Below are 24,622 nucleotides of genomic sequence, written 5' to 3'. Positions count from 1 at the left end.
GCAAGAACGAACAGACGGACGGAAGCACGGGCGGGCTGACGGACACTTTGCCCCACTCATCATCATTCACTCCGTGGATATGCTGTGATATTTTTACATTATTTATAAGCGAGCGTTTCTCGCCGCATGAGAAACATCTGGACGAAGATTTCGTTTTACATTGTGACGATCTCGTCTAAGGCTCTACATCAAAAAGGCATTAACATCAAAAGCACTGTATCGAAAAAGCACACAAAGCAGCCTGGGAAGGCTTATTATAAACAGTCCCTTTTCCCAAGATCTTTGGATGGGTTAAAAGGCATAAAATTACACTGTTGAATCACCTGTCACACACAACTTGCGAAGGTGATGTGCACACATGGCAGAGTAAACATCAAATATTCAGGCTTGGTTGCTGCACTGCACTGTATCACCAACGTGGCTCTTCCTTTTCGTGTGCGTTCGCTGGGCGACGAGTCCCGAGCTCACGACAACATACATCAAAAGGGCCACCGTAGCAAAGCTAAAAAAAATCGCAGCATATCCTGGGAGTGAATGATAATGAGTGGGGCGAAGCGTGGGAGGGTTTCATTGCTAAAATGTTAAACTATCCGGGGATATCACCCACTACATCATCAAATACATGACAAACACTGTATATATTTATACAAGAAATTTTCTTTTTCATAAGTGTAGCTATACGTCGCTTCCATTACCCCTTTTTTGTAATGGCTTGTGGGGGTCTCGAATTGGCGAGCGAGCGTCACGCCATGCTCTTGGAATGAACGGCCACAGCTGTCACGGTCGGTACAAACCAAACAACATGCATACATTTATTTATTTAATTCACAACGACGATATCGTCCGCCGAATCGATACATAACTTGTTATGTAATACTCTAGGACATCGTTACACAATAACACGACAAACACGCAACACGACAAACACACTATAAAACACCCAAGGCGGCGTCGCCAACGCTTGACTTACCACGTGGGCCCCCCGGCGCTGGCTCGCGGTGCCCCGCGCCGAGGACCCATGCTAAAGACAACCGTTCGCGGCAGCCGCCACGCGCTGAAGAGGCTTGCTCAATGCTCGCCTTCCACCAAGGCCTGCCTTCCGCCAGGGGTCACCGCCGGCGCTACTACTCTACCAACAGTGGTGCTCAACGCGAACACAATGCCATCTATCGCTTGGCGGTCGTCACCCGAAATGCGGCCTTTGGGCGAGACACGTGCGCCACACGGCGCAAACAACTTTACAGGGGGTGTCAGCAACCCCACAATATTCAAACCTTAAATCAAACCATATCGCGAAAACAAAAAGATAAGCTACACAAGCTTTAACCAAATAAGTGAGATCGCATGTCCATAATGTCCTTGCACCACGACACCGCCTCTGGTCGACACTGCTGCACTGTCCGGCTCGACTTCACCTCAGTACCAGCCCCGCAACAAAAACGTTGCCGTCGGCGCGACGAACCGTCGCTAGCGCCGACACGTCTTCCAGTTGCGACCAGCACTCACGAGGGCGCCGGATCGCAGGCAGTTGCGCAGGTCCCAGGCATTCTATCGCCCGACCTGACGACCGCATTCCTGGCCAGCGACGCTGACGATGTGCAAAAGACATCCGGCCGTGGATGACATCTCTCCCGCTGAATACATTAACAACAACAACAAAAAAAAACTCGAAAAGAACAATGGAGCAGGGCCTAGGAAAGGGATTGATTGATTTGTGGGGTTTAGCGTCCCAAAACGGCCTCGGAAAAGGAGCTTCAGGCTTTTCAGCCGCGTGGTACGATGGTCAGTACTGCTGTCTAATACATCGGGGGCAGACGAGACGCCCATCAAAATAAAACAAAGACCACTTTTCCGTACTCGTGCATCGCATGATAAAAAAAAAGTGAGGGAAGCAGAGCGCAAGATCTCAACGCCACGATCTACCTAGTTGTGCCACGTGCGACAGGCGGCTGCGCTGAGTTTTAGGCCTAATGAGTCGCTCGGCAACAACTGGTATCCACCCAGCACCCAGCCTAGGTGCAGAAGAGGCAGCCGCGAGGACACGTCCACTCTGTGAGGTGGCCCTATCGCTCGCCGCACACAGAAGCTTACCGAGCGATCAGCGTCCACCGCCTCGGGCGGTGTCACGATGCCCCGGCGTCGAGCCGCAATACAAGTCGGCAACGACGCCCAGGCTCCCTTAGCCCAAAGAGATAGAAGAAGCTATTTACAGAAAATCGGACAACCCACGAGGCTTCCGTACTCACTCGCTTTGGGCCTAGCGTATAAACCACGTGCTCTAGGCCTTGCTCACCCCAGGATGCGGACTGCATGGCTCTCGTCCTAATGCAACAACGTTTTTGAAAACTATCAACAACAACAAAAAACACTTGCGAGCAGAAAAAAAAAACTCAACCTGCTGACAAATTCAAACATGTCACAAATACAATCACCTCGCTTCTCAACAAAGCACAACGCCGACGCTAGCAACGAGAAGTTCCCCCTAAGCCTATTCTTCCCCGGCTCAAACGATAGCTTGTACCGAACCTCAAAAACTGTCGTCCGATACTCCAAGAGCTCCACGTGTGGCAGTCAGTGTTGGGTCTCGAATTGACGAGCGCGCGCCACGCCACGCTCTTGGAGTGAAAGGACACAGTAGACGCGGTCGGTACAAACCAAATTACATAATTTTATTTACCTAATTTATAACGACGATATCGTCTGCCGAATGATACATCAATTGTAAAATTAACACGCTAAGTCATCATTACACAAAATTACCAAACACTCAAACAACACAACACAAGAGCACACAAAAGGCGGTGTCGCCAACGCTTCACTCACCACCTGGGACCCCGGCGTAAAGCCTGCGGTGCCAAGCACCGAGGACCCACGCTACAGACAACCGTTCGCGACAGGCGCTATTGCTCTACCAACAGTGGTACTCAACGCGAACACAACGCCATCTATCGCCCGGCGGTCATCACCCGAAATGCGGCCTTGGGGTGGGACTTGTGCGCCACACGGCGCAAACAACTTTACAGGGGGTGTCAGCATCCTTACACGCTTTATGGTCGGTGATGGGGTGTAGTGGGATATTTGCAAGGACGAAGTAGTGGACAGTTTGCATAGGTGGAACAATGGGCAATCGCGTACAAATAAGAGATGGGCACAGTGGAACAATCTATGGTTCTTTAACGCATACCTGGATACAAGTACACGACTATCTTGCATTCATGTTGGCTACTTCTCAAGAGTGTTTGCTTTATGGTCAGTAAAGTGATGGATCGGTGATAGAGTATAGTGGGATGTTTGCAAGTACGAAGTAGTGAGCAGTTGGCAAAGGTGGAACTGTAGGCAATTGCGTACGTACGTACATACATACATACATTGTGGGGGTGCTGACACCCCCCCTGTAAAGTTGTCTGCGCCGCGTGGCGCACGTGTCTCGCCCCAAGGCTTCATTTCGGTGGTGACCACCGCCGGGCGATAGATGGCGTTGTGTTCGCTTTGAGTACCATTGTTGGTAGAGTGGTAGCGCCGGTGGTGGCCCCTGGCGGAAGGCGGGCCTTGGTGGTAGGCGAGAGTGGAGCGAGGCTCTTCTGCGCGTGGCGGCTGCCGCGAACGGTTGTCTGTAGCGCGGGTCCCCGGTGTTCGGCACCGCGGGCTTCGCGCCGGGGTCCCGCGTGGAAAGTCAGGCGTTGGCGACGCCGCCTTGGGTATGTGCTAGTGTGTTGGGTGTGTTAGTGTGTGTTTATCATGTTATTGTGTGTTTAGTGTGTCCCTGCGTTATGTTGTTTGTATGGTAGCATGTTATTTGAAATTGTTGTATCATTCGGCGGACGATATCGTCGTCTAAATTAGTTAATAAATGTATGTATGTTGTGGGCTTTGCACCGACCGTGTCCACTGTGTCCGTTCACTCCAAGAGCGTGGCGTGGCGAGGCGCGCGTTCGCCGCGCCGAGACCCCACAACATACATACATACATACATACATACGTACATACAAGGCATGGACAGACCAACGCCTTTAGGAGCTTCGCCACTAAAAGGTCTGCCGAACTTCTCGCTCAATTAGCGGGGCGATTTGCGGCTGCCGCTGCTGTCCCTTCCAATGAAGCTGTTGTCACTGCGTTAAGACTTGGCGTTCTCTCGCGAAACAGCCTACGCTGTCATGGTGGTATGATGCCTCACTCTCCAGCCAGAAGGGACAACACATGGCGGATATAGACTGATAGTTGTTCAAAGACTTGTGCGAGGATCAAAAGAACGCCACGTCTTTGTAAGCCCAGGCGCCGGACATAACATGGGGCTCGTTTTGCCAGTAGTGCTGAAGGAAACTTCTGAGATTGGAGCGTGTGGTGATGGAGGTAAAATGGGATCGGTCGCTTCTGTTCTGACTGCTCGCAAAGCCGTAGTTTGCGAAACCCAGTTTGAGTACCCATGGGTTGGAGCCTTCATGAGTAAGAGGGCACGTGGCATGTGCCGGGCTCAGGAATGTGGCGCCTGTGCGCGATACCCCTGATGGTGCACATGCACGCCATGTTCGAGTACGATATTGGACAAGAAGGCTCATTACACGCGAGCAAAGCTGGGATGGGGAATCCTGGACGATGAACTGTCACTGCGTGTGGAGCTTCAAACTGCGAAGGTTAGGAAGGTCAGCATCACTACTGTGACGAAAGCAGTAGAGCCACCCGGTTCTGAAGGATGTCGGCGTAAGAGGCCCGGGAAGTGGCCGTCTACCTCGGAAGACTCGAGTGAGGCTGCTCAGACTTGCCACAACCTTGCGCAGCAGTTTCTGGGTGGACTACAGCTCTTCTACTTTGAGCAAAAACGAATGTGGCCCACACCAGTCTTGGGAGTGCGTCATCAATGAGGCCATGGACGAGCTGGGTTTGACCAAGCGGGCCGTAGATGACGAATAAGACCGGGACACTTGCAATGAAGATGAGCAGCTCATTCAGCGACGTCTTTCAGGACGACTTCGATGACGGTAACACTTCGTCGTAGTTCCAGAAGTGGCATCGGAAAAGTATGAATGTTCTACTATGCGGGAGCACATGAGAGTAGCCACCGAGAAGCTATCTTGGCTAGAGACAGATTAGGCCTAAGAATCGAACTTGACTTGGAGGGGTATTAGTTCTGGTTTTTTGGGATAACCAGTTGTGTGCATGTTTCTTGCTTGCGACATTTTTGAGGGCTTGTTCATGTTTTGCTATTTTGTGTAATATTAAATTTTTTTGCTGTGTTATCACCGACTCAAGTCTCTCCCTCTCAACCCTTCGCAAGCACTCCCGAGGTAAAATCTTGATAGAGCTAAGCTTTTCTGGGGAGGCATGATGTCAGAAAGTGTGTGTGGGCTACTTGACTTCATGGTGTCATTATGGTTTGCCTTTCAGCTGGGACCAGTTAAGCTTACCCAGTGTAACTTGCACTCGGAGCAGGCAAGCACTGGAATAAGTATGCAGCTGGGAGCAGTAAATGTTGCACAATTCCTGTTATCTCCTGATGGGCCTTGGCTGCAGGTATGTGTCCTTTTATTCTCTGAAAAATTTTCCATGACAACTCAATTGAGTGTATTCTCATAAAGCATGTAGTTGATACCTTGATTATGTCAATCATTGTTACACGAATGGGGCTGTCGCAAGTTATTCTGGTGCACTCTACTACTGTATTTATTTGCGTAATGAGCCCACCTTTATTTCAGGAAAGTTGACGCCAAATAGAGGGAAGGGTTTATTATGCGGGAGAAAAAAATGTCAAGAGAATTATAACAGTGAAAATTTCACACGACGGTATTAAAAAACTCGCTGTCCAACCACTGCTGGCCTTCAATTCAGTGGCAGAACTACAGAGCGTCTATACAAGAACTTTGCTCTCCACAAAAGGAATCTGTTCTTGTTTTGGCTCATAAAATGCATGGCGTACTTTTTGTGTAGCCTGAAGCTGTACACGTTATGGTGACCCCGCTCCTAACTGCAGCGAACGATCACCGCGGGTTCAGGCTTAGCGAGCCACAGGGCCGCTACTCCGTTTACTCGCGTGTAGCGCACCGCTCCGCGCGCGCTCAACTGATAAAGCGTTTAGCGCGGCGCGGCAAACAGACAGTGTTCTAATGTAACAGTACACAACACTTTATTGCCTCTGGCGGCACCCCGAACAACAGTACAACGTCCGCTCCCGGGACGCGGGTAGCAAAGGCACCCGCACGCGGACGTTCACAATAAGGGGAAAACCGCGAGCACGTCGCAGCTGGCAATGGCGAGCTTTGACACGCCGGTCGGGAAAAGGTCCCTCGCGGCTATGCTGCGCACTCTCACGATGGCCACTGGGCCTGGTCGCGAGTGTTAGGGCAAACCTCGTACGCGTAGGCCTAACGCAAGTGCGGCTCGTTGTGGTACGACCACTTCAAGCACTAGGCACCGCTGTGGGCTTAGCGTACGCTACCGAAGCTAGCACTCAAGTAAACACGCCTGCCGAGGTGCCCAAGGCCACCCCAGGCAGGCTGCAGTCCGGCGATTCCCAAAGGGGACGCGGACGAAGGAAAACACGTGCTTACCCGGCGCCGACCAACGGAGAGAGAGCGCTCCCTCAGCGCGCGCAGTGGCGCGCGCCGTGCCCGCGCGTGGCGCCATCTATCGCCACGTCGTGTTAACGGAGCAGGAAAGCAAAAGGGTGTGGCCGTGTGGCGGAATGCCCGCGAAATGGTCGCGGGCGCGCCTCAGATCCCCACATCCTCCTCTCCTTAATTCACCCTATATACCGGTCTGCAAAGGCAGCCGGTCGTCGCCCATACATGCAAAGGCATCATGCAATGGGCAACAGCTAGCCTCAGCCTCGCTCTGCAACTGCTGCTGAAGAAAAAAAATAAACAACACAAGAATACACTTGACAACTACAATGGCTCCGCGGAAGGGGGGTAACGGGAGTTCATGATGCTCACGCAAGAGCGCGTTCACGGCTCAGAGGGGCAGCGTCACGTAATGTCTGACTTGGGTGATTGCGTGGATGCGAGAGTTCAAGGGGCGGGTTCTGGTTGAGGCCTTCATGCGAGGAACGGGCTCACCTTCGTCTCGTCGATGTTGACGACAGCCCTGCGAGTCCGACGAACGCCGCCTCGGTGGAGGTTCGGATGGACCTCGCTGCGACAGCCGGCCCTTCTGCTGGAATATTGGTCGCCAAATCCATTGGCTGCGAGGCGTCCTGCGGCGTTGGTCGAGTCGTGCACAGCGTCTGTGACAGCTGGCCTCGTGCAGGTCTCCGAACACCTCCAGAGTCCAAAGTGGTGTAGGGGTCGGTGACTTCCTAAGTTGTCGCCACACGCACACACACACGCACTCACACACCTCCGATGGTCGGGTCTCTCCAAACGCGCACCGCAAGGGAAGCGCAGAGTGTCATTTGTCCCTCTCCCCACGCTAAAGCACCAATTCACAATCCCCTCTTCCAGCGAGAGGAAAAAAAGAAAACACGGAAAAAACATCAAGTAAACAACAACACTCAAATGACAATCAGCAGCAGTAACTGGGCAGAACAGACTTCTTTGCAAGCACTGGCTGTAAAGAAGCTAGCTAACTGAGGCTAGAAAGTAAAAATAAGGGCCTTCGGTTGCGGGAATAAGCCCGCCGTCCGGCGCGAAATCACTAAGGTGACCGCTTCCTCAAATTATACCGGTGCGTGGTCCGAATGCGGTCCGCCGCGCCGGGTGTGCGCCGTTGCTTGCCCGAAGAGCCACTGGGCGCTGGCGTAGGCTCGTCAGACCTTGACGCAAAGGCTTTCAGGTCTGCGATATGGGCACGGCTGAGTTTCCCTGAAAGCGGGTCTTTCAGCAAGTACGCGAGTGGAGTCCAAGCTTTTTCCACTCGGTACGGACCAAGCCACTTTGGAGCGAGCGAAGTTGAGAAACCCTTGCTCGCGTCGCTAAGAGCGTGGTTGCGCTTCAGGACGAGGTCACCCACCTTAAATGAAAGGCGGCGACGTTTTCGGTCGTACTGGGCTTTTTGCTCGGCCCTGGCCGATGCCAAACTTTGCCTCGCTCTACTGAGAGCTCGACAAAGCCTGTCCCGAAGTGTGGAAGCGTAAGCAGAACAGTCTGCCGGTTCTTCCTCGTCTCCGAGCTGGCATTGCATGACACTGGTCACCGGATTTGCCAACTCCCTTCCGAAATTAAGGAAGGCGGGAGAGAAACCAGTAGAGCGACACTCGGAGGTTCGGATTGCAAACGCGAGTTCACTCAAATGGTCTGCCCAGTCCCTTTGACTTTCGGCAAAGGCCGCCAACATCGGTTTGAGCGTTTGATTGGTTCGCTCCGTCAAATTGGACTGGGGATGGTAGGGCGAAGTGGTGCAGTGATCTATTCCTAGGGAACGGCACGTATCACCAAACACCCGAGCGGTGAAATACGACGCATTGTCCGTGATCAATCTTTTCGGAAAGCCGAACCGACAAAACACTTCCTGTAGCCTCTCTAGCACCGCTCGCGCTGTCACTTTCCGCAGCGGAAACAGCTCCACCCATTTGGAAAAATGATCAACAACTACCATCAGATGTATGAACCCCTGCTTACTCCTGGGGAACGGCCCCATTAGATCGCAGGTGGCTACTTGCCACGGACGCTCACTGACAATCGGTTTCATCAAGCCGGGCGGCTTGCCACCCCTCGGTTTCACGGTTTGACAGACGTGGCAGGAACGGCAATAGCGAAAAATGTCACGCTTCATGCCAAGCCAAGTCACAACCTTGCTCAGTTTCGCAAAAACTTTAGAGCCACTCAGGTGACCGGCAATGGGCTCGTCGTGAGAGGCTCGCAACAGTGCGCCTCTCAGACTTTTGGGCACAACCAGCTTAAACGGGTCCACTGACTCCTCATCGGTGGCTATGTATTTCAGCAGGAGTCCATCATGGCCCAGCAAGTATGTATCCGCGGGGGACCCAGCGACACACGCCGGTTCCCGTCCCCCTGCGCCTGCCGCACTACCAGCAGCGTCTCGGCGCTCCGTCTCCCTGAGACCGTCGCTCAACTCGCGACAAAACGGATCATCTTGCTGGGCCTTCAGTAACTCTTGTCTGCTGAAAGCGATTCCCATTCTCCCAAAGGGGAGCTTGGTATCGTTCCCACTCAGGACTGCAGCCATCGCCTCCGCTCGCATTGGCGTCACGGGTTCGCTTCCCTTTCGCTCCCCCTCTCGCCCGCTTCGCGGCGCGCTGCTTGCCTGGCCCGTGGAAAGGGTTTGCTCGTCGCCGCACTCACCCTTTTCTCCACTCGGCGGCTCCGCCGCCGTTTCGCCCGCGCCGCTTGCTTGCGCAAAGGCACCGCTAGCGGTTGTCGCACCGGGATCCAGGCTCCTGGTCGACACTGGGGCACGAGATAGCGCGTCAGCTACCACGTTAGTGCTCCCCATCCGATACTGCACTGAAAAGTCATAATGCTGTATTAGGAGAGCCCAGCGCGCTAGCGTGCCTGCAGGCTCACGGAGCCGCATCAGCCAGCTAAGCGCGCTGTGATCTGTTTGCACCACAAATTTCGTCCCATCAAGGTAGACATCAAACTTCCGCAGTGCAAACACGATGGCGAGACACTCCCTCTCGGTCACGGAATAATTCCTTTCCGCGGGTATCAACGAGCGGCTGGCAAAGGCCAGCGGCTGCAACACACCATCGTATTCCTGTAGGAGAACTGCTCCTAATCCCAGATCGCTTGCGTCAGTCTGGACAACAAACGGTCTGGTCAGGTCGGGGAACTTGAGCTGCGCTGTCTCCGCAATGGCGCTAGACAGACGGCAAAACGCCTCTTGCTGCTCAGGTCCCCATCGCCACTCAGCTGACTTACCCAAGAGCTTGGTCAAGGGTGCCTGCACTCGGGCACAGGACGGAATGAACGACCGGTAAAAATTGGCCATTCCGAGAAAGCGGCGCAGGCCGCGTACGTCCTTGGGCGCGGGGAAATCGAGGATTGCTCGAAGTTTCTCCCGATCCGGCTCAATGGAGCCTTCGCCCAGCGTGAAGCCAAGTAACTGAACTCGGGTTTGCGCTAGTTGGGCCTTTGTGGGATTTAATGTCATCCCGGCGGCTCTCACCCTCTCGAGCACATCGGCAATGTGGGCCAAATGCTCTTCGAAGGTTCGTGAATAAATCACGATGTCGTCGAGGTAGCACATGCAGTAAGACCACTTTGCTTCCCCGAGGACGCGGTCCATGAGTCTCTGAATAGTCGCAGGAGCATTGCAAAGACCAAAGGGCATACGAGTGAACTCAAATAACCCTCTGTGGGACGTGAACGCGGTCTTGCACCGGTCATGCTCATCCATCCGGACCTGTAGGTAACCTTTGGAGGCATCTAATGTGGTAAAATACCGCGCAGTGCCGAGGTTTCCTACGATGGAGCTAATCGTGGGGAGCGGATAGGCATCCTTACGAGTCACTCCGTTGAGACGGCGATAGTCTACGCACAGGCCATGACTGCCATCTTTCTTAGGCACCAGCACAATTGGAGACGCCCAGGCGCTGGACGAACGGCGAACAATGCCAGATGAGAGCATCTCGTCCAGCAAGCCGTCAATTACCTGCCTCTTGGCCTGGCTGACGGGCCTGGGGTTACACTTCAAAGGAAGCGCGTCGCCAGTTTCGATCGAATGGCTCACCAAATCGGTACAGCCGGGTTGATCGGTGAAGAGCTCATCGTATTCGCGCAACAGTGCCGACAAACGAGCCTTCTGTGTATCATTCAATTGAGTCGCACAGGCGATCAAAGGATGCGGAGCCTCTTCGTGTCGTGCCGCTCGATCCCGATGGGGATTTTGAGCCGACGAGTGCATAGCGCAGGGGCCTGCCCCCGAAGTTTGCATGTGACACGGTTTTGACGCTTCAACTGAATAGCCTCCATTCGCAATGTCCACTGCGGTACCGGTTTGTAGGAGAAAGTCTCGACCGAGATTCACACGAACACTGAGCCCTGGAAGCTGGACGAAACGAGCACGTCTCATTCGGCTTGCCCATCTGAAAGTCAACGTCGCGGCGCCCGCCGACTGGGCCACGCCTTTCGCGAGGGTGAATGTCGTTCGGCTGTCCCGCAAGCGCACCGAGCGCTTCTGCAAGTGGGACAACACCTGTTCGCCAAACAACGAAGCGCTTGCGCCCGTGTCCAGCAACGCCGAGAATTTGCGACCGACAATGGTGACCGAAATAAACGGGGCGTGCTCACCAGAAAGACTGCTTGCTCGATACGCAGAGGGGAGAAGCAAGGGTTCGGCCGCTCGTGCCTTCACGAACGGCCCACGCTCCCGTTTCCCTGCCTCACAGGAGGCACAAACGCGGAGCACTCCCTCGTTATGTGCCCTCGTTGACGGCAGCGGAAACAGCGCACTCCATCGCGGTCCCTTTCCCGCGACGGAGCAGCTTCGAGCTGCCGGGGTGGGTTCGCCGCGTGATCAAAGGAACCGCTCTGACGACCGTTACCACCGGTGATGCGCTGGGTCGGATTTCGTCCTGGCTCGCGCGCGTCGAGTTGCGATGCAGCACCGGCTGCCCGCCTCCCGTACGTTTAGGGATCTAAAGCTCGATCGCTTATCTCCCACGCGCGCCCAGCTGTAGGGGTAGCCGCAAAGGCAGCTCCGGCGGGCTGTTGCCGCTGAGAAAGGGTCATGGCCCCTCCCCACGCGCAGCGCGGTTCGAGGGCCTCGCTGGCTGGCGGTGGCGGGTGATAGGAACGCGCGACGAGAATGTCGCCTTGGATGCGCTTTGCTTCGACGGCCAATTGCTCCAAATCACGGAAGCGACTGCCGCGCAGGTACGCCGAAAAAGTCGGGTGTGCCTGCCTAATCACCCGTTCGACGCGCTCCTCGTTCGAGGCTCTGGGCTCAGCGATAGAAAAAAGGTCTTCCATCGCGCGTACGTACTCCTGAAGCGACTCATCAGGAGCTTGTGTGCGGAGCTCGAGCTCGCGCCGCATCCTACTCTCGTAGTCAGCGGGTAAGAATTCGCGCAGGAAGGCCGCGAGGAACTCATCGAGGGTTGCTGCTCGGTGGCCGGAAAGCCGATGCCACCTGGCCGCCGTGTCAGTCAGTGCAGCCGGGACGACGCGTCCGAGCACTTCCTGGTCGTCTAGACCCATGGCTCTCTGATAACGTGCGAGGGAGTCCAGGTAATCTCTTGCACTTTGCAGATCACCATACCCGCTGTAGGTCGGAACGGCCAACATGACAGCGGGATGAGGGCGTTTCGGAACGGCCGAAAGCGCTTGGACTGCCCCCGTGAGTGCCTGAATCATTTGGGCGGCATTTTGCAGCAGCGTCTGTGCGCCCGCTTCAAAGGAAGCTGTCGGTGCATTAGCGGCGCGGGCGAGCGACGGGGAACTGTCTCCAAGCTCGATAAGCGGCGCGGTTTCAAAATGGATACCGGCCGTCGCGACTCTGGGGAGCGCCTGTTTTTCACAGCTGACACTTGGGGCAGCTTCACGTGAAAATGCTAGGCCGCTTGCGGCTAGCGGTGCAGGTGCGTGCTCGAAATGAGCTTGGCTGCTAGGTTGCGTAGCAGCCAGCGGGCAAAATTCGGCAACGGCTGAGGCCGCGGTGCCGATCTGCGCCCCGGAAGCTCCACTGAGAGCCGTTTCGGAGCGCTGTGACATAGAACTGCCATGCATTCCATAGGGAGCAGTGGTAGTCCAATTTGCCCTTGGCATGCACTGTTCGGGTTGGGCTATGGCCCCGGACCCAAAACACGCTACCTCTCCAGTGGGAGCTGATACGTAGCGCCTCGTGTCATCCCGACTGGGGCTTGTGACCAGTGAGGGTGCACGACTGTGATGCTCAAGGGGGGCACTGGCCCTGTTCTCGAGCAATGCGGTATCTGCTAAAAGCGTCAGCGGACAGAACTCACGCGGAGCAGACATAACGCGGGTAAACGCGGCGAGCCTGATTCGCAAAGGCGGCTGACTCGGCTAAGACTAATCAAAGGCTTAATGAGCCTTTGATACCGCGTTGGGCGCCAGTATGGTGACCCCGCTCCTAACTGCAGCGAACGATCACCGCGGGTTCAGGCTTAGCGAGCCACAGGGCCGCTACTCCGTTTACTCGCGTGTAGCGCACCGCTCCGCGCGCGCTCAACTGATAAGGCGTTTAGCGCGGCGCGGCAAACAGACAGTGTTCTAATGTAACAGTACACAACACTTTATTGCCTCTGGCGGCACCCCGAACAACAGTACAACGTCCGCTCCCGGGACGCGGGTAGCAAAGGCACCCGCACGCGGACGTTCACAATAAGGGGAAAACCGCGAGCACGTCGCAGCTGGCAATGGCGAGCTTTGACACGCCGGTCGGGAAAAGGTCCCTCGCGGCTATGCTGCGCACTCTCACGATGGCCACTGGGCCTGGTCGCGAGTGTTAGGGCAAACCTCGTACGCGTAGGCCTAACGCAAGTGCGGCTCGTTGTGGTACGACCACTTCAAGCACTAGGCACCGCTGTGGGCTTAGCGTACGCTACCGAAGCTAGCACTCAAGTAAACACGCCTGCCGAGGTGCCCAAGGCCACCCCAGGCAGGCTGCAGTCCGGCGATTCCCAAAGGGGACGCGGACGAAGGAAAACACGTGCTTACCCGGCGCCGACCAACGGAGAGAGAGCGCTCCCTCAGCGCGCGCAGTGGCGCGCGCCGTGCCCGCGCGTGGCGCCATCTATCGCCACGTCGTGTTAACGGAGCAGGAAAGCAAAAGGGTGTGGCCGTGTGGCGGAATGCCCGCGAAATGGTCGCGGGCGCGCCTCAGATCCCCACAACGTGCTAACGCTCTTTCACCCTCCACTTGCATGCAGCAGACGTCTCGGCATGTGTAGTTTTACGGCGTGGGTGGGTGGCCCGGGGACAGTTTGCAGATGATAGCGCCCTCAACCACTGAGGATGAGTGAAGTGCAACAAAAAAGCTGTTTCCAAACAGTGTATGCGTATTTCTATTGTGAAAGGATGTTAGTTAATTGCTACAATGTTAATAGCCTGGTCACAGTCGTCGTGCAAGGTTTCTGCAAAGTTAGAGGGGAGGAGTGTAATAATCGTGGCTCAAATGCAGCGCCCCCACGCGGCGCTAATAGTTGTGTGGAGCTGTGCAAGCCTGGCACAGTGGGGGGAGGGGGGGGGGCGTTTTGGAAACAATAAACGACAGTTCGTTCTGGGCAAAGGGCTCAACATGCTCTCATGTTCTTCGCGGGCCTGATGGCCTACTGCCATCACTCATCACTTAATCTACACATGTATCACTTGCGGTGCAGGTCGCCTATGCGATGCTTTTGCCCATTGTGCTGTAGCATTTCCGAGCAGGCAAGCGCTGAACAGGGGCCCTATAACATTACATCAGTTGTTCATGCTTTTATTCTGCTGTGACTTCTTGATGTTATTAGGAATGGTAACGAGCCAACTTAATATGAACTGGTTAAAGCATTTGCTGCTTCCGGAAAATTATTTTCTTAGAAAATGCTTTAACATCACCGCTGCTCGGTTGAAGGTGTTGTGAGCCGGTGAGTTTGACGAGTCGTTTTCGATGTTTGAGTTCTTTCGTATTGAAACGCCAAAAATTGTTTCTGCTTTAGTTTCTGATAAACCTGATCGGCTTTGCTCATGGTAATTTCGAACCATGGCAGCAGCTTCCAAAGTGGCCATGAATAGAGCAAGGGATTCGAACTCAATGGGAAGTTCAGCTTTTAAACTTGCCCCACAACTTGATCGATCGAACCAGGTAGAAAGTGAAAGGCCATGGTTTTTAGCACTATGGAGGCTTAGTTAAGAGTCGGGCTAGGTGGTTTTTACTCAACTTGAATTATCTTTTACAGCTCAAAGTACATCTCAGACAGCAAAGAAGCATGCATATGCAGTGCTACTCATTTCCCTCTATTCCTCTTTCTCTCAGCAAGCACAAACTACTAAATGTCGTTATACTGCAAGTGGTAATATATTATTATACTGATAATCCATCTCGCCAGCTGCTGTAAGTAGCTGCTGCAATGGCAGCTATCCTACTTGAAATACATTTAGAAGAAGATGCTCTCCGGCTTCGTGATGTCATGTAACAAGCAGGTGATGTTACGGCACACAGAAAATTTTAAATGCCAAAGAACCAATGGCAAACAATCTGCCGTACTGCAAATAGTTCATTTTCTTAGTTTTTACGTGGTCATGCACAAGTGGTCATTACTTGATAAAAAAAATCGCAGCATATCCATGAATTGTATGATGATGAGTGGGGCAAAGCGTCCGTCAGCCCGCCCGTGCTTCTGTCTGTTCGTTCGTTCTTACTTCCGCACGTCCGCTAGAACATCGGTGCGTCCATCTATGAGTTCGTTCGTGTGTGCATTCGTCCGTCCGTCCGTCCGTCCGTGCGTCCATCTAGTGAACACTCCAAGTGCTGCCATCTCGCATCTCACATCTCCTGTGGCACATACCCGCTCTAGAGTGGGTATGTGCCACTGGTGGCTACGTACTACTCCATGCATAGACAGACTCATGCCCTAAGGATCTTCGTCGCGAAAATTTTCGTGTCATTTGTTGTCTCATGTAACAAGCTGTTGCTGTGTGCTTGATGACTGTTTACACCAATTATATAAAGCTAACGACCATTTCAAAAGGAAGCAACAAGGGATGGTATAATGTCAAAATCGCCCACATTTTGTTCTTCCAAAGGAAAATTTTTTTTACACCGTTTGTATTAGCCTATTTATGCAGGTGCCTGGGGGCCCTTTAAGAAATAATGTTAATACAAATACAATGAGTGTAAACATTGTGCTACACCCCTAACACTATAAAATATACATTTTTTTAAAAAAAGCGGGATTGAGAAGTAAGTTGACAATAATAGTAAAATAATAATTGCAATATTATTATTAATTGCACTCTCCAGAAACAGTGCTCGGACTTTTAGCCAACAAGGCAAATTATAATGCACAAGCTTGAATATATGCCAAAAAGTGTAATACTTATTATGAAAAAAATATAGCAATCATTTATTGAAAAAACATGGTTCATGGTTGTTCTCTTTGTCATAGGAATTGGTATATAGGGCGAAAGTAAAACGGGCCTTTACACAGGTAAATTAATGTTTACTCTACATTGATAAAGGAGGTTTTGCTGAATGTATGTTTTAATGTTTGGCAGCCATAGCCTTGTTCAACGTGGATGTACCCTCTGACGCTTGGTACGTCTCCATCCCAATGACTAACAATTATGATAAATTTATTGAACTATTGTGGTATCTGTAGATGTTAGCTGCCAAAGCATAATCAGAGAAAGAGGTGTGATAGCAAAATGAGAGTCGCATATTGGACATAGAAATTGTGCTAAGGGCGCCAATATTTAGCCTGTGAAAGTGTGATTGAATTTCGTGGTTCTAAGAAAGCACTGCATGTCACCTCTGTAGCCAAGCCGAGGTGTTTTTTGGTAGCCAAGCAGTGGTGTATTTTGGGACACGCGTAAGCGAGGAACGCGATGATACGTCCACATGAGGCAGGCGTGTGTCGCAGGGCTATTTTTTTGTTGTGATAGACGCTATGAGCGAGACCAATGCTTTTGCTAAGGTTGCCACCTCGCGGTGCGTTAAAAATTGACAAAACCGCACTTGTACTGAAAACGTGCCGAATGAAGCCGACGCACAGACTACGCGTTGCAGGTGTTAATCGCGGAGGCTGCAGTAATGATGAATTACTTTACTGCTTCAAGAGGGCGACACTACCCTGATGATGAAGAGCACTCTAAGAGGAAAGTATGGAATATATAAGGCGTGTTTGTACAGGAGTTTGAATCTGTATCCATTACGCAGTGGATAGCGTGCTCGGGTTTTGTGGGGGCGGATTGAGAAGTAATTGGTTCGATGCCCGTTAACAGAACTTTTTTTCTTTGACAGACGGCCAGGAACATTGTTTCTGTGATGGGAACGCATCACTGAAGTCTAAGTGGATCAAAATGGACGATTAGGCCAGTTGGTGATACCTGTCCTCGTGTTTTTCTTGTCCTCGTTCTCTACCGCGTAGTTTACTTAGGCCTTAGTGGACCCTGGCATACAACAGTTTCGCATGAAAATTCGACTGATTGCATGAACTGTGGAAATCAGTTTCATTCGAATCTGTCAGCGAGTACCGTCTATGCCACACTTCTTATTTTCTTTCGGACAGGCTTTAAGGGTACATTTACGTGTTTTTGTAAATGAATTAGTAGCAGTCACTACGTTGACGTTTTAAAAAACACTTATGACGTGACACAACCTCATCTTTCGCACTAGGGCTCGGACGTAATTTTTATGTAACGAAGTGCGCAGTACGGTGACATGATGTGAATATCATTCGTTTGAGCATTCCTACATTGCCAAGCAACACTTGAATATAGCTTGCTGAATCATATGAGTGGGCATATAATGCTCATGAGACTGTTTAAAAGTAAAGTGGACACTAAAGCCATAACTGATGTTAACACGGCATGACGTGCGTCTGTATAGTAAGAGTACATATGCAATGTTTATCTTGTTATAAATTCACGTAGCTATAGCAGTGTATCCATAATCTCTTTGCACATATACTTGATGTCTGCACAGTATCTTTGGATTCAATACCTTGCCTGGTTTTGTGGTAAAATACATGACTGCCACACGAAATGCTTTAGTTCAATTCCTGCTGGGATCCTGATCTTTATTTTTTGAAGACGTCAAATCAACACTGTCGATGTTAGATTTTTTTAAGGTTCTCATGTTTAAACTACCGACGCCTGTTGTCGTCGCTCTGATACAAACTTTAAGGCACATACCTGCATACCATAACCCATGGTATACGGATGTGGGACACACATGACTGAAAGAAAGAGTTTCTTGAAGTACATGACATCATTTCCAGGTTATTTATGTCGGGCAAGACACATGTTATCATACCCTCGTGCCCACCTGTGCCGATATTGGTCTATACTAAAGTGATAGGGCAACTACCAAAGCACCAAGACATGTACCTGGCTAGATAGGTAAATAAGTAGACAGAAACACTGAAAGTATGTCTGGTTCACTATGGATTGCTTTACAAACATATACTGTTAGGGAGGCCTCCAATAATTAACACATATTAGAATCTCGATGATACGAGTTTGAAGGGAGTGCGTAAATTATTCGTATCAACCCGAATTTATGTAAACCAAAAACAACTTAGAGCTGATAAAAATGATGTAGAACTTCATTGGCAAGTACACCTTGCTGAAAAAAATTTGTAATGTTCTTTTGAACTTTCCTGCCTTTACCGTCTCTCAATTAAGTGCTGCAGTTTTCTTGCTCGTGCTGCTGGCGTAGCGCATTCACAGTTGACATGAGAGGGAGCGAAAGAGGCCAAGTTCATTGGTGATTCACTCGCTTCGTCGCTTAGTGGCCGGAAAACCACGCCGCGAAGTCGATAAAAAAAAAAAAAAAAGAAATGAGTCCTGAAGAATTAGCTCAGGAGAATTCAAGTGAAAATGCCAGCGCGGCCAGAAAAGCACATCCGCGCCTGACGAAAACATTCACATTCATTCTGCCCCTCGTGTGCATGCCTCCCCGCCGCTGCCGCTTGAAAATTTATTCCATTTTGCCCGTTTCTTGAACACTGAAGCTCGTAGCGAGTTATAAATATGCATACAAGGCACTGAAAAAAAAAAGTTTGCACCTTTACTAACATTATTTCGGAAGACACGCCAGCAGGACTATCCGAGCGGACACAGTGGTGGCGACAAATTCAGCTGGCAGTGCAAAAGCAAGACACATTCGGGCAAGTCGACTCGCTGCAGCTGCTGCACTTTCTTCTACTTCTGGTGTTGTCAGCAATCGTAATCTAAACCAGGCTCTTGATGACAGCGTCTTTGAGCTTTGCATGCCATGCGGGTAGTTCGCGATAGTGCCGGCTTGATCCACCACCGATGCCTTCGTTGTCATGTTGATTAAGCGGCTGGTTGTTGAGATCACGTGGTTTGAGACATAGAGCAGCCGGTGATTCCAAAGCCGTGAAGCAAAAGTAGATATGCTATCGCGTGACGGAAAAATTGGTTTCAGACTAATTTTTTCGCTTTGACCACGTGGCGTGTTTTTCCGGCCACCAGAGCGAGGAAAATTTCGGGCAGTTTTGCCACATTCATTCCCTTCGAGGTCAAGAGTGAACAGGCCTTCGCCCCACAGACAAGCCGCATTGCGCCGCTGCCATGCAGCGGTCAATAGCACATTCGTATCATCCGCGGTGGCTGAGGAAACCATTTGTATAACGCCAAATCACGGTGTATTTTATATAATGTAATTCATAAAACCATAAACTTTGTATCATCACGAAATTGACATCAACCGTAATTGTATCAACGAGATTCTACTGTAATTGTGTTCATGCGGAAAGTTGTGAGGTAATGCATAAGAACGTTGCGTGTAATACTGTTGTAGAGGCAGGTTGTACGAGACAGACACGTCTTTTCACTAACAACGTCTACTTTATTATGGCAACCAGAAAGTCGAAAATAGAGCAAATGCACGCAGTTTCACCGGAAGCGGCAAGAGTGAAGGAGACGAAGGAGAAACAGAGAAGAGAGCATCACGTTGCTTGGAATGCTGCTTCGCAGGTTTTTATGACCGCGGGATGCATGGTGGTGGCTGCGTCGCTACAGATTGCTCTCCCCTGAGAGACGAAGCTGGTGCGACAAACGATTCTCAGTTGTAGTGTCATCCCAGTGAACACGGGGCATAGGTGATGACGGGAGGAACACTGGCGATGAGGGGTCCTCATGTCCAGGGGAGGAAGGCACGGCGAGGCAGTTGAGATTGGGCGCTTCACTGAACGCTGGCTTGAGCAACTCGAGCGCAATTGTATCGCATGCCCCATCGATGTCGACGACGAAGTTAGCAGGCCAGCGCTCTAACACACGGAAGGGGCCGAGGAAGTGTGGTTGAAGCGGGGCGCGCACAGGGCCGTACAATATGAACACGTGTGTCGCTGTTTTTACGACCTGAGCGATGTACGCTGCATGTAGCTGGCTGCCTGTAGGCTGCGGACGAATGTGTCGAGAGACGTCGTGCAGCTGAACAACGTACTCTGTTGCTGTTAGTTGAGTGGCACTGTCGCGTTCTTCGACGAAATAGGCAGGCAGGTGAAGTGAAGTGCCATAAATAAGCTCGGAAGTGAAGCAGGAGCGGTCCTCCTTGAAAGAAGATCGAATTCCTAGTAGCGTAAGCGGGAGGCAGTCAACCCACCTGTCAGAGCAGCCGTGTGTTGTGAGTGCTGCATTGAGGTGCTGGTGGAATCTCTCGACGAGGCCATTTGTTTGCGTATAATATAACGCTGTGCGCAGGCAGGAAATATCAAGAAGTTTTAGGGGTTCCGAAAAGAGAGAAGATTTGAACTGGCGACCACGGTCCGATACAATCATTGTCGGACAGCCAAATCGGAATATCCTGGTAGAAACAAAAGCCGCTGCGACGGTAGCTGCAGACATGTCAGGCATAGGAGTGGCTTTGGGCCAACGGGTGAAACGATCTGCACATGTCAGAAGGTAATGATAGCCTTGACATGGGGGTAACGGAGCAACGATGTCAATATGCACAGCAATGAAAAGTTCGTCAGGTTGCAAGAAGGGTTTTGATGGAGGAAAGGGGTACCATTGAGCTTTGGCGCGCTGACACGATGCACACTCACGAAACCAATCTCTGATGTTGGCGTTCATGCCAGGCCAGACAAGTCGTGAAGAAACAAGCTTTTGGGAAGCGCGAATTTTGGATCGAAAAAGGCTGTGACAGGCGTCGAATATTTTCTTACGGAAAGGGTCGGTCAAAAATGGTCTGGGTGTGCTTGTGGAGGTGTCACAAATAATTTGCACATCTTCAAAGGTCATGGGTTTAAGCTGAAGGGGTGTGGATGCTTCGCGTAGGTGTTCAAGCGTGGTGTCTTTTGATTGGGCTGCAGCCAAATCCTGGAGTTCGAATGGAAAGGATGCTGAGATGGAGGTTTTGGAGCGACTGCGGGTGATGGCATACACGCGACTGAGAGCGTGAGCTGGAGCGTTGTCAATGCCACTGATGTGGCGTATACCAGTTGAAAGCTTCGAGATGAAGGCGAGCTACTGAGTCAGATTGGCCTATTGAATAGGTGAGATGTTTGTGATCAGTGAAAATTGTAAAAGAGCAGCATTCAAGAAGGTATCAAAAATGACGCGCGGCGAGAAAGATGGCGAGCAACTCATGGCCGAAAACACTGTAGTTTCTTTGGGCAGAGGTGATACCCTTGGAGGAAAAGGCAAGGGCGGCCACTGATCATTCACTTTTTGCTGGAGTACAGCCCCAAGTGCAGAATAGGATGCATCCGTCATGAGCGCCAAGGGGTAACTGGTATTGGGGTGCGTCAGCAGTGTAGCTTCAGTCAAAGCATTCTTGATGGAGTTGAAAGCTTCTTCCGCAGCAGTGTTCCTTGGTAGTGCAGTTTCCGAGGGTTTGTCACAGAGCAAATTGTCGATGGGCTTCAACAGCGTAGCACAGTTCCTAATAAATCGGCGGTAGAAATTTACAAACCCTAGAAACTGGCACAGCTTGGTTTTTGATGTAGGCTTGGGGAACGCGACGATTGCTCGCACTTTGTCAGGAAGGGGGCTAATTCCACTGCTGTGGAATTAACCCCCTTCCTGACACTCCAAACTCACATGACACTCCAAACTCACTTTTTTCAGTGTTCACAATGGTTCCATTGGCTGACAGGTGTTCGAGAAGTTGACAAAGATGTTGCAAGTGCTCCTCATAAAATGAGCTTGCCACCAGCAGGTCGTCAACGTAGGCGAACACAAACGGCAGACCACGTATGACCGTGTCAACAAACCGCTGGGACATTTTTGCAGCATTGCGGAGGCCGAATGCATTCTCAAGAATTCAAAAAGGCCAAATGAGGTGGTAATTGCTGTCTTCGAAACATCTTCTGCAGCAACAGGAATTTGGTGAAAGGCTTCGACTAGGCCGATTTTAGAGAACACTGTTGTTTCATGTAGAGCTGATGTGAAATCCTGAATGTTAGGCAGGGGATACCGGTCGGGAATAGTTTTTGCGTTCAGGGAACGGTAGTCTCGGCAGGGTCTCCAGTCACCTGACTTTTTGGGGACGAGTTGGAGAGGAGACGCTCAGCTGTTCGATGATGGTCGTATTATTCCGAGTTCCAACATGTGTTCAAATTCAACCCTGGCTACTTTGTGTTTATCTGGAGCAAGTCGCTGTGGGCGAGTGAAAACAGGTGGACCAGTGGTGAGGATATGGTGGCAGGCATCATGTTGCACAGGTTTTGTCCAGTCATGCGGTTGTGTGATGTTTGGAAATTCTCGAAGAAGTTCTGCGAAACGTTCATTGGCCACTGTTATTTGTGGGGCGATTATGTTCTTGTCATGAGAAACAACACCACAGACAGAGAGCAGTGTAGTAGTGTCTAGCAGGCGTTGCCGTATCAGGTCGACCAGCAGTTTATGGTGGTTTAAAAAGTCTGCACCATTGAGGGCACGGCGTACGTCAGCAACGAGGAAAACCCAACAAAACATGCTGTGCAAGCCTAGGTTCAGAGTGAGCGACCACGATTCGTTAACGAGGATCTTGCTGCCGTCGGCAGCTTGCAGGTAGGAGATCGGGGGTATTGTTTGGTTGGATTTTTGAGGCGGAATAATGCTGACCTCTGTACCAGTGTTCACCAGGTACTGCTGGCTTGTGATTTTGTCCATGACGTGAAACAGGCAACTTTTGGGTTGGCCTTGACCAGTCATCACCGTCAATGGTCGGTCTGCCTGTTTTCTTGTCACGAGCAAGGTTGTAGGCAGTGACGCGCGTCCATAACACGAGGAGCTTCGGCTGCGGTTTCGGTGATGTGGAGTGGTGTAATGACGCTCCGCGGCACAAACTAGTTCTAGGCGATTGCAAAGTGTGTAGATGGGAGAAGCAGGGTCAGATGATGTTTGTGGAGCGGCACTCACGTTGTTAAATGACGGCATGACGTTGCACACGGACGGCGTGGCGACTTCCAAGACCTTGTCCGCCAGGCTGGCCGGACCGTTGAGGTCCAACGTGGACGCTGTGGCTAGTACCATTTGCACATTGCCAGATTGTCAGATTGCCAGGAAGGCATTGCAGAAACAATTGTCGCTGCAAGTTCTCATCAGTAATGGTGGTGTAGACGCTCATTAGTTGACGCATATGACGAAGAAGCTGGCTGGGCCAATGGTCACTTAATTCTTTTGCGGAGAGCAATTGCTGTATGCGGGAGCGCTGTGATGCCATCGTTCACTCCAGCAGAGCAGCCTTGAGAGTGCTGTACAGTGTAATGGAGGGAGGTCCGGAAAGCAGGTCAGATACTTCTCCGGCAGCAGCTGGTTACAGCACCGAAACGAGATGGTACTTGCGTTCTTCTGTGTGCATGCCAGAAAGCACAAATTTGTAATCAGCTTGAATGAACCAGATCGAAGGGTTGTGGTCCCAGTTAGCTGATAGTCAGATGGAGATTGCAGAGACGTCATGATCGGTCGTCCCAGTAGCTTCCGTGTTTAGGTGCGCCTCGTTGCTCTGCATGACTCAACAATACTTCAGCAGTGCCGCAAAGGACTACGGGTCACCACTTTGTCGAGCCAGGTTGTACAAAACTGACACGTCTTTTCAGTAACAACGTCTACTTTATTCTGACAGAGAGTAAAAAATAGAGCAGGTGTGGGCAGTACACAGGAAGTGGCAAGAGTGAAAAAGATGAACGAAAAACAGAGAGCAGAGCAGCACTTTGCTTGGAATGCTGCTCTGCAATTTTTTATGACCGCGGGGTGCGCGGTGGCGGCCGCGTCGCTACACTGTTACATGCATGACGCGCATATATGTGTTGTTTCAGTGGAAGCTGCTTAGAACTGACTGTTCCTTTTGTTATGCTATTTAACAAGTGCTCTGTGTATGAAAATTCATGTCAATGTGTGAGCACGTCAGTGAAGTTCTCTCTCTTGATATATATATGCACCCTGGCTGATGAGTGAAGTAGGTTTGCCCCCCCCCCACTCGCAAAAATGGTACGCCACAGCGAAACTATGAAACAATAACATTTATTTAACTAATTTTACATCAACTATATTGCCAGCTAAATCAAATACATCACTAGTGATCAACACGGTAAAGCAACCTTACACAATGTTCCAATACACTCAATCAACATAGCAACAAACAAAAGGTAGCACAAAGGTGGCGGCATCAATGCTCGACTCGCCACGAGGGCCCATGGGCGAAAACCCGCGGTGTCGTCCCCATGGACCCACAGCAAGAGACAACCGCTTACACCAGCAGCGACGTGCCGAAGAGATTCCCCAATCTTTTCTGTACAGCCACCTAGCCCCCTCCCCAGGCGAAGCTAGGTGACATGCGACTGCTGCACCATTTACCACTCAGCAGTTGTCATCCCTAAATGTGGCTTATCCGTGGAACACGTGTGTACCTCGTGGCGCAAATGACTTTACAGGGGGTGATAGCACCCTCACCAGGTTCAGAATTCAGAACTAAATATGGGTTTCGAAACCTCAAAGAATGTAGATGTCTGTGGAGCTAAGCAGACATAGTGAGCTGCTGACCCCTTCATCCCCCCCTCTGATGCAGCAGTTCTGCAAGAGATGCCTGGTTTATTTGTTTTTTAAGAAAGAAAAGT

The 24,622-nt window shown here is 51.3% G+C and overlaps 2 protein-coding genes across 6 annotated transcripts in view; one reads left to right on the top strand and one right to left on the bottom strand.

The window, feature by feature from the left end:
* tweek (transmembrane protein KIAA1109 homolog tweek) overlaps positions 1-24,622 on the top strand; it is a 1,194,469-nt gene that overhangs the window by 287,062 nt on the left and 882,785 nt on the right. For all 5 annotated transcript variants that reach the window (XM_075882507.1, XM_075882492.1, XM_075882501.1 and 2 more), the window contains one exon: positions 5,383-5,508. In XM_075882507.1, coding sequence (XP_075738622.1) covers positions 5,383-5,508 — 126 coding nt within the window. The remainder of the gene's footprint in view (positions 1-5,382; positions 5,509-24,622) is intronic.
* On the bottom strand, positions 11,412-12,318 carry LOC142783845 (uncharacterized). The gene has a single exon (XM_075882534.1). It carries the CDS (start codon positions 12,246-12,248, stop codon positions 11,523-11,525), a length of 726 nt encoding a protein of 241 aa, XP_075738649.1. The 5' UTR covers positions 12,249-12,318; the 3' UTR covers positions 11,412-11,522.

The sequence above is a fragment of the Rhipicephalus microplus genome, chromosome 2, assembly GCF_043290135.1.
Source record: "Rhipicephalus microplus isolate Deutch F79 chromosome 2, USDA_Rmic, whole genome shotgun sequence".
NCBI lineage: Eukaryota > Metazoa > Arthropoda > Arachnida > Ixodida > Ixodidae > Rhipicephalus > Rhipicephalus microplus.
The sequence above is the reverse complement of the archived record's forward strand: the minus strand, read 5'-3'. Positions and strand labels throughout refer to the sequence as shown.